At 44.4% G+C, this 9,571-nt stretch overlaps 3 protein-coding genes across 4 annotated transcripts; 1 reads left to right on the forward strand and 2 right to left on the reverse strand.

Annotated features, from left to right (window-relative positions):
* Nucleotides 1-49: 49 nt before the first annotated feature.
* On the reverse strand, nt 50-1,598 carry LOC108613225 (tax1-binding protein 3 homolog). Of its 2 annotated transcripts, none has more exons than XM_018006535.2 (3): nt 1,406-1,598; nt 1,092-1,220; nt 50-1,029 (listed from the first exon to the last, which is right to left on the reverse strand). In XM_018006535.2, the coding sequence occupies exons 1-3, from the start codon at nt 1,457-1,459 to the stop codon at nt 841-843; spliced, it is 372 nt and encodes a 123-aa protein (XP_017862024.1). In that variant the 5' UTR covers nt 1,460-1,598; the 3' UTR covers nt 50-840. The 2 variants fall into 2 exon arrangements, with proteins under 2 accessions (XP_017862024.1, XP_089324302.1); XM_089468176.1 differs by having other exon boundaries at nt 1,309-1,436.
* Nucleotides 1,599-1,617: 19 nt separating this feature from the next.
* MED30 (Mediator complex subunit 30) lies at nt 1,618-2,769 on the reverse strand. The gene has a single exon (XM_018006522.2). It carries the CDS (start codon nt 2,661-2,663, stop codon nt 1,707-1,709), a length of 957 nt encoding a protein of 318 aa, XP_017862011.1. The 5' UTR covers nt 2,664-2,769; the 3' UTR covers nt 1,618-1,706.
* Rev1 (Rev1 DNA directed polymerase) lies at nt 2,766-6,505 on the forward strand. The gene is made up of 6 exons (XM_018006510.2): nt 2,766-2,920; nt 2,975-4,090; nt 4,146-4,342; nt 4,401-4,680; nt 4,739-5,162; nt 5,218-6,505. The coding sequence occupies exons 1-6, from the start codon at nt 2,885-2,887 to the stop codon at nt 6,327-6,329; spliced, it is 3,165 nt and encodes a 1,054-aa protein (XP_017861999.1). The 5' UTR covers nt 2,766-2,884; the 3' UTR covers nt 6,330-6,505.
* Nucleotides 6,506-9,571: the final 3,066 nt, after the last annotated feature.

Consider the following 9,571-nt stretch of genomic DNA (forward strand, 5'->3'; position numbering starts at 1 on the left):
CTTATCTTCATACGTAATGCGAGTTTCAAGGTCAAATGTAAATACGGGGTTTTGTTTTTTTTTTTAGAGGCGAACATTTATTCAATGCAATTAAACATTTAAAAACTGATTTTAAAAATACTTAATAAATGTGTATTTATACATATTTATAAAAAAAAAACACACACCTGCACAAATAACGGCTTTTATCACAATTATGAAATATTTAGTTTTCAACAACTATGCGTTTTGTTTTTGGAATGTTGCTGATTGTATTCGAGCTGTTGCTTGTTGCTTACATACATACGTCTGTATGTATGAATATATCTGGATTCGTGTATAAAAGTACAAAATTGTTTATATTTACGAGTATGATTCCCTATCCAATATGTGAGTGAGAATTGCGATGACAATTTTACTTTATACACTTGAACTTAGGCCTGGAAATCGGCCCCTCGTTGAACCTGGGTTATGGCTTATGGGTTTTCTATATTGTTTGTAGCATGTGGCATTTCTGTTTTGGCAATTTCTTTACACGGTTTCTTGGCAATCGTATAACAACCTAATATGGTGATTTTTTATCTATTAACTTAAACCGAGTCAAAGAAAATCAATTTAACAAAAAGCTTTTCTACGTGCTACATTCACATATGCATCTAAACGTTTTGTTATGTATATATGGCTATATATATATAGGTGCGCGCGATATGCATAATGTTAAAGTTAAATAAGTATACATGCTTAAATATATGTAAGTATTTTAGTAGTTTTCAAGAGAGCGCTCGCTAGAGATCCGTATCAGTGAGAGGCAGTGAAGTACTAGATAGTAGAATTCTGAAGTTTGGATACCAGCCCATTAAATTATGTGGATGTGACGCCCTTCCGTGCCACCAGCATATTAAGTATGGGATTCTTCCTTATATAGCTAACTGCCTTTTTATGGGTAACCATTGTAAAATCGTAGCCATTGCATTGCAGTATTTTGTCATGTATGCGTAGACCGGCCCTTGCAGCTGGGCTACCTTCGTGCACCTCCGTCACGTAGATGCCCTGCATAGATGTTTATATGTATTCGATTTAGTTCGAAAAAATATAAAATAGATAATTCATACATAGTCTGTGTAGCCTTGCGGACTCTTCTTGTAGTCTTGATCTATACCGCCACCAATTTTAAAGCCGCACTTCAGTATCTCTCTGCCTTCCTGGTCGTAATCCTTCTCCTTATGCAGCGTTATGGGTATCTAATAAGAATCCGAAATTATAATAACCGAACAATGTGAAAGTTTGTTTATGAGTAATTTCTATGAAACGCGACCTAATTTCACGTACACGATTCTCACACATACACATCTACTAGGTGTATACAGGAAGAACGCTATTTCGACCGTCAATGTGTGCGTGTGTGTATATTACTATATAAACTCACGCTTAAACATTCCATAGCCGTTCCGGCCTGATGCTGAAATGCCATTTTCGCCATGTTGTTGCTGTTTTAATAAATATGCGGCTCAATGAAAACGAAAACTTAATCTTTATTATTGTTCAGCTTAAGAGAGAAAAGTCGCTGTCGTCGCGTACAAACACAAACTGCCTATTCTCTACTGCATCACAAATAGGCAGTGTTGGAAAAGACCACCATCAAACTCAATTTTCTTTTTGTATTTTTAAACCCATTTAGATAAATAAACAAGTGTTTACAATTATTTAATACATATGTATATTTAAATTTAGGAACGCCGCATAGCTAACATCGTATTAATTTCCCATATTATTATACGCGTCCTATCAATAATCTCTCGTAATTGACGATTTTTTAGTTTTACAGTTTCGATTAGTTCCTGGTTCTCCTGCAGCACTTTGCGATATTCGTCACATTGCGATGGCTCTATACGAGGATCCGGTTCATCCTTGTAGGGTATTAAGGTTTCGGCGTTCATATAGTCCATGCCGGCATCATTGCATTTCTCATAGATGATGCGCACACGTTTGAAAAGCAATCGGATAGTGCGAAAATACTCTTGAACCTTTTTCTCAGTATTGTTGTCTCTGTGCGAGGTAGGTTGTATGTTCTTTAGAGCTGAGAAAACCTCTTGGAAGCGCGAAGCAATGTCTTGCACTGTCTCCTGGCCCAGCCGCGACAGTTGGACAATGTTGATTTCTTTGTGGGGATTTGGTTGAGAAATCGCCAACATATTGTTTCCGCCACCTCCACCGGCTGCACCTGTACCTGGATTGTGCTGTTGTTGTTGTTGCTGTGGTATATTGGGCTGTTGTTGCTGTGGGCCAACACCACCACCACCACCCATACCCACTCCTTGCTGTGGACCCATCATCTGCTGCTGCATTACATTTGATTGCTGTTGCGGCATATTTGACATTGGAACGCCAACGCCGCCCTGCATCATTTGATGCTGCTGCTGCATCTGATGTTGCGGGGACATGCCCATACCCTGCATTAAACCAGCTGGCCCATTTCCGCCGCCAGCATTCGGATTCATTTGCATTCCACCTGGTCCGCCGGGTCCGCCGCTTCCCATCATTTGGTTCATTTGGTGCTGTTGTTGTTGTTGCGGCGACATGTGCATACCAGCACCTCCTTGCATAAATCCACCCATAGGCATCATATTCGGCCCGCCTCCGCCAGATGCTCCTTGGTTCATCTGATTTTGACCATATTTCCACATTTCAACAGACTCTTAAGTAAAAACCCGGTTACAAACAGCAAGAATATATGCGGATATTTTTCAACACTAATCGTGAAAGAGTTGCCACATGTGGAAATATCGACTGAGTAGCTCGAGTGGGATATCGACTTTTTGTGTCAGTCAGATACTTATCGGCCAGGTTGAAGCTGATTCTAAAGAAATTTAAATTGTTGGCTAATTTATTTTGGCAATGAACAGCGATGGCCCGCGATGAAGACAATGGATTTGCTGACTTTGTAAGTTAGAAAAAAAGAAATCAATAAAAATAGTGATTTATGTAATTTTCACAGGGCGGCTACTTTGAAGCGAAAAAAGCAAAGCTTGAGGAGCAATTCGCGGCAGCCAGCGTTCCATTTCGCAAGTCGAATCTTTTTAATGGAATTTCAATATTCGTAAATGGGAAAGTCAGTCCATCAGCCGATGAGCTCAAGCGCATTATGATGGTGTATGGCGGGACATTTCACACTTATGAAAAACCGGAAACGAATTTTGTCATAGCGTCTAATTTACCTGACGTTAAAGTTCGTAAAATGGACACCAGCCGGATAATAAGGGCCCAATGGGTGGTCGATTGTGTTGAACAGATGCGCATTTTGGACTATAAGCCGTACCTTTTGTATACCAATCAAAAAACAACACAACCATGTCTAAATTTTGGCAAAGGCAAGGGTAATGATTCCAATATGTCGGAGGAAGCGGGATCATTGGAGGATGCACTTGGTGGCATACCCAAAGAGCCTATCTCTGTCACATCGCCAGACGAAAATTCAAATACGACAGCGAATGTATCCACTACAACAAATACTACCAGTAATAGCGCTCGCACTGCTGTTGATCCGGCGTTCCTCGGCGAGTTCTATAAAAACTCGCGCTTGCATCATATTGCGACGCTTGGCTCCGGTTTCAAGCAATATATTTGCGAGCTGCGACAGGCCCATGGCAACAAATCGTTCGCTAAACGGGACGAACTACGTAAACAACTAAGTGAGAAACAGCAAATCATCCCTCAACCGAAGACACCCAAGCGTTATGTGATGCACATTGATATGGATTGTTTTTTCGTGTCTGTGGGATTGCGCAAACATCCAGAGCTGCGAGGCCAGCCAATCGCTGTGACACACTCCAAAGGCGGCAGTGCAGCTACAGATGTACCTGTTCATCCTCAAGCTGATCGCAAGGTGGAACAGGATCTGTTTGCCCAACGTTTCGAGCATCGGCAGCACGACAGCGTTCGTGCGGACAAGGTGCGCTATGGCTTTGATAAGAAGATGTCGCTATCGGAAATCGCATCCTGCAGCTACGAGGCGCGCGAAAAGGGCATCAGGAATGGCATGTTTGTTGGCCAGGCACTCAAGCTGTGCCCCGACCTGAAAACCATTCCCTACGACTTTGAGGGTTATCGTGAGGTGGTAGTTTAATATGCCTTTAAGGTTTCAGGATACTGATTTATTTCATTACCAGGTCGCCTTCGCTCTGTATAATACTGTAGCGCAGTATACGCTGAATATCGAAGCTGTTAGCTGCGATGAAATGTTTGTGGATCTCACAGACTTGCTGCAGGATCTGCAAGTCGATGTTATGACTTTTGTTACGCATCTACGCCAGGAAGTGCGCCAAATAACTGGCTGCCCTTGCTCTGCGGGCGTGGGCGAGAATAAGTATACTTCAACTGAAACACTTACTATATTCGATAATTATATTTGTATACATTGACAGACTTTTAGCTCGCATGGCTACCAAGTTGGCCAAGCCGAATGGAGAGCATCTGCTAGACACTGACGATGCTGCCAAGTACATGGCCAACTTTACACTGGACACTTTGCCCGGTGTGGGCAGCAGCATGACCTACAAACTCAATCAAGCGGGCTTTAAAACTTGCGGCGATGTTCAATTGGCCTCACTGGCGCGTCTGGAAACGCTGCTGGGCAAGAAGATGGCACTAACACTGCACCAGAACTGTCACGGCATTGATCTGCGTCCCTTAGTCTACGAACAAGTAAGACATAAATGCAAACAACCTCCGACTAGTTTGATTAAAGCTGATTTAATTTTAGCAACGCAAGTCTGTGTCGGCTGAGGTGAACTATGGCATACGTTTTACTAAATACGAGGATCTAGAGAAATTTTTGCAACAGCTAAGCGTCGAGGTGCACAATCGTTTGATTGAGATCAAGCGTAAAGCTAAATCGATTACGCTGAAGCTGATGGTGCGCGCTGCCGAGGCGCCTGTTGAAACATCCAAGTTTATGGGACATGGCGTCTGCGATATTCAGACAAAATCGTCGCTACTGAAGGAAAGCACTAACAATGTAGAAGTTATTACTTCCCACGTGCTAAAGCTTATGAAAGAGTCCGGCATTCCACCACAAGAACTGCGTGGCATTGGCATACATTTAAACAGGCTGGAGGATGTTACCGAAACAAAAAAGGAGAATGTTATCAAGAACATGTTTTCCAAGATATCCGAAAAGCAAAAGGGTAAGCCTTTACCTTATGTCATTTTTGCCCATATTCATAATGTTTGTCAACCTAGAAAAATCGGCTAACGTATCAGAATCAGTTACGGCTCCAGTGGTGAATAAAGTAAAGCCGGCCAGCGTGAATGTTCTCAACATGTTAAAGAGTGCTGCAACAAACAAGAACTCAAATGATTCTATCGAATTGCCAACAACTCCCAATGAAAACGAAAAGAGTGCGCAGACAAATGCAGAAACAACACGTAAGCCGGCAGTTGATAAGAATGCAAAGCCGTCCGAAGTAAATGTGTTAAGCATGCTGAAGAATGCCGCAACATCTAAGAAGTCTACGGGCTTTCAAACCGTTCCTGTAGGAGAGTCAATAATATCTGAAGGCTGTGCCGAGCCAACAGTTTCCCAGTTCGATGCGGATGTTCTGGCTCAGCTGCCGGAAGAGTTACGGCGCGACATACTCTGCTATCCGGAGGAATATTTACATATGTCTACGGGACAGATGCGTGACGCAAAGGGCGACCAAACCGACGAGCATAAGCAACGGGGCAATAACAAAAGGAAATCACGCTCACGTTCGAGCTCACGCACACCATCGCCTCCACCGTTGCCGCCTTCGATGCGTACTGTCTGCTCCAATGCAAGTTTATTAAATGAAAGCGATTTAAAGCCTTCCACTTCAAAAGCGGCGCTGGCCAAGCAGAATGCCCGCGCTTGCCGTGCTGACCAAATCGTGGCTGCTTACGTCCAGGAGCTGCCACAGCATATGCATCCCGCCATCATGCAGTTCCTTGCATCCAATAATACACTACCGAAAGCTCCAGCCACCCCTCAAGCTAATGCAAAAGCGGAACCTGGAAACGAGTTGAATGTTCTTCTAGGTCCCGATTATAAAAATATGCTAGCCAGCTGGGTGACGACGGAGGAGGTGCCCAAGTCAGCTGACGTAGACCTTATGTACATCAACATTAGCTCTCTGGTGGAAGAGAACCAAATGGAGAAAGTCTACGAGGTTATGAAATACTTATGCCGTCTCATTAAGGCCAAACGCGCCAGCAGCTGCCATTGGCACATGGCTTACAATGAGATCGAGTCGAACGTCCAGGAGAAAGTGCACGAGTCGTTGGATTGTCACATCTACTTCACAGAGGCAATCGATTGCTACAAGTGTGCCTAAGTCGGGATTAAATAGCATAGCTCTTGACCCAAAGTACAAATGTTCCTTAGCTGTGGTCTTTGAATGCGCCACTTAAGCTAAATAATCTACTTGTTAACAGCGTATTATTGATGTTTTTTTTATTAGTTTAAATATACTTCATATATATATGTTTATAAAGCATGACTAAACCAAAAGCTGTTAGCGCCAGTTGCTTTTATTGCTAGTCCGTAAATTTATTTATAAATCTCGCAGGTCCAGCAGCGGTAATTAATGTCGTAAAAGCAGCAAGCGGTAATAATCGGACAATGACGACGATGGCGTTGATAACTTAACTATACAAAAGGGCGGCTTGGCAGTCGGCTGAGTCTGAGCCGGCTAAAGACAAATAGGCCAGGCCAACACCTGGCGGAACTGGCAAGTCATAATTTGCACTTTAATGAAAGCGTCGTCGAACAGGTAGAGTCACTGCAGTTAATCGCCAACGACTGCCGGCAGCGGCAGCGGCAGCAATATGTAATTGATTCGCATGCCTGAGACCAGCCTCGAATCTCAATCCCAGCTCCCAGCTCCAGCCCCGCTTGACAAACTATAACAATTATAGAGCCAGTGCTAGTGCCAGCAGCAACCCCACACAGATGCATCACAGATTGAGTGCAGCGGCAGCTGTTGTTGCCTTTTTGCCACTGACAGTGGTAATTAAAAATAGTCAAGCTGCATTTCTTGCGCCGCATCCGGTTGAGTTGCTTCTCTGTGGGCTGGGCTGGGCCAGTTTCCCCTGGATTTACATGAGCTGCGCTTTGTCTGATTTAATTATGTGCGCAAAAGGCGTCGTTGTTTCATAAATTTTATGCATCCTGTCGCCGTTTCCACACACAGCGTCGACTCCCAGCCACAGTTGCAGCCGCAGCCACAGCCTCGAACAGTAGCCGGTCTCCTGTCTGGTTTTACACGCATAAATATGATCTTGCTTTATAGAGTCGCCTCAGCCAGCAAACCAGCAGCCAGATGCAAATGTTGTCAAGTTTTGATAGACTTGTTGGCAGCGCCAAACAGTTGCCAACATGATTTGTCAACGATGCCCATGCCGATGTGGATGCCTGTGCCGCGGATGTACGCATGCGCCTAATCGAATCGAACCGAGTCGAGCAGCTGGTAGCCATAAATCTGTTGGTCCGAGTTTCCTGTGCAACTTGTAATAGATAACAAAGAGAGTTTATCTACATTATTTTATAACTAGCAGAGGAGTTTATCAAAATCGCAGAGAAGAGCGAATACGAAGTGATCAGGAGAGGCCAATAAATGAGTTAATTAGAGGGCAATAGAGGGAGATAAATTTGGTATGCCTACAGGGATGATCTAAAGTTATAGTGGATGAGAATGAGAGAGAAGCATATATGTATATAAATTGAGAGATATACATATATACATATATTAAGAGGCAGAGACAGAAAGATAAATAGAGAGCGAATAAGCGAGATGTACATAAGTAGAATCAGAAAGAGGTATACATTCGCATACATACATACATATTTAATATTTGCAACACTTCTTAGACTTGTAAAGACATGAGAATCACATAGAGTGACACATAAACTGCTATTTATGTTATATACGGCGGTTTCCCTTTCTAATCGGCCCATTCGCAAGCCTTTAACTAAATCAAAGCAATTGCTTCTGTGCAAGCATTGAGCCAAGCTCGCTGTGCTTAGCTTTTCCCACGATGCGCTGACTAACAGTAGCTGGAAAAGCCGCTGGAAACTGTCAACCCAATCAGACGTGGCACTCGCTCCGACAAGATCACTGCCAAACAGCATGGGCAAGGCTTGGGCAACATGTAAATATGCATAAGGCACAGTCAGCAGCAGCAGCAGCAACTGCAACAGCAACAGCAACAATAAGCAGCGGGATTTGAAGCAACAACATCAGCTTGAGCATGTTGATAATGGGAGGCTGTCTTGGCAGACTTGGCTACCAAATAAGCTGAACGACAACAAAATGCAACATAGAACAGCATACATACGTATAAAGTTTGGCAAGATGTTTCAGATTTTGCCGCCAATGTTGCAGTTATGTTGTTGTTGTTGCTGCTGCTGTTGCAGTTGCGTCTATGTAAAACTTCTAGCCAATTAACTTGGCGACCGGTGTGCCGGCAGACGAAGCAAAAGTCGAATGCTGCCGCTGCCGGTGCCGGTGCCTTATGATTAGAATCGTCGACAGCAGGCCGCCAAACGGGCACGGCAGCAGCAGCAGCAGCAGCAGTCGTCGCGGCAACAGCAACAACTAACCAAAGCTAATGAACCATGTTGCCGCTGATGAACCCGAGCTGATTAATGATGCCTGCCTGGCTGGCTGGCTAGCTGGCGAGCTGACTATCCGGCTGGTTGGCAAGGGAACTTGCATACAACTGTGCAATTGGAGGTTTGAAGCTGCAACTGGTCCCCGAGGGCAGCTAACAACTTAACTAGCTTGGATGGTGGGCTTAGGGTTGTGGCCGAAATGCAAGCAAAAACAAAATGAAAACAAAATAAGAATAACAGCAGCAGCAGCAGCAGCAACAGCAACTACAATTTTTGGCCAGCAGAAGAAGCTGACAACAGTTGCCCATTGGCCAAACAAAGGCTCTGCGCAGGCGCACCTGAGAATGTTGATAGCCCCCATGGAGCCCAAGGCCCACAGAGTCCAACAGCAACTCCAACTCCAGTTCAAAAAGCTGAAAAGCTAAAATGCTGACGCTCTCAAGTCCAAGTGCAAGCCGTTTTTTATGCCACTCAAGCGACGACAAGGCGACCAAAACAAGCCTGAACTCTGAACAACTGGCAACTAGGGCTTATAGCTGTTGCTGCTGCTGCTGCTGCTGCTGTTGTTGTTGTTGTAGTTGGGGCTCGTTTGCGGGCCCTTTATCACATGCGCACATCATTTACTGGACGCAGCCTCGCGCACTTTAGCAATTGTGCCTTTTAAAGTGTTTGCGTCGTGACAAAATCAATGTTGCTGCCCCAATGTTGTTGCTGTTGCTGTTGTTGTTGTTGTTGCTGTTGCTGTTGCAGTGCCTGACAGCCGCTTGGACAGTGATTCATGGTTTATTAAGCGCATTATGCCGCAGGACACTTTGAAGTTGCCACAGCAACTCGCAACTGGCGGCAGACTGTGGCAGCAACAGTTGCTGTTGCAACAGTTGCTGTTGCTGCTGCTGTTGCACGTGTTTGTAGCCCTTTTGTTGCCTTTGGCATTGGCAATGAACACTTGGCAGCGGGTCTAGA

This window comes from Drosophila arizonae, chromosome 4 (genome assembly GCF_054131065.1).
Source record: "Drosophila arizonae isolate 15081-1271.41 chromosome 4, UAZ_ARI_1.0, whole genome shotgun sequence".
NCBI lineage: Eukaryota > Metazoa > Arthropoda > Insecta > Diptera > Drosophilidae > Drosophila > Drosophila arizonae.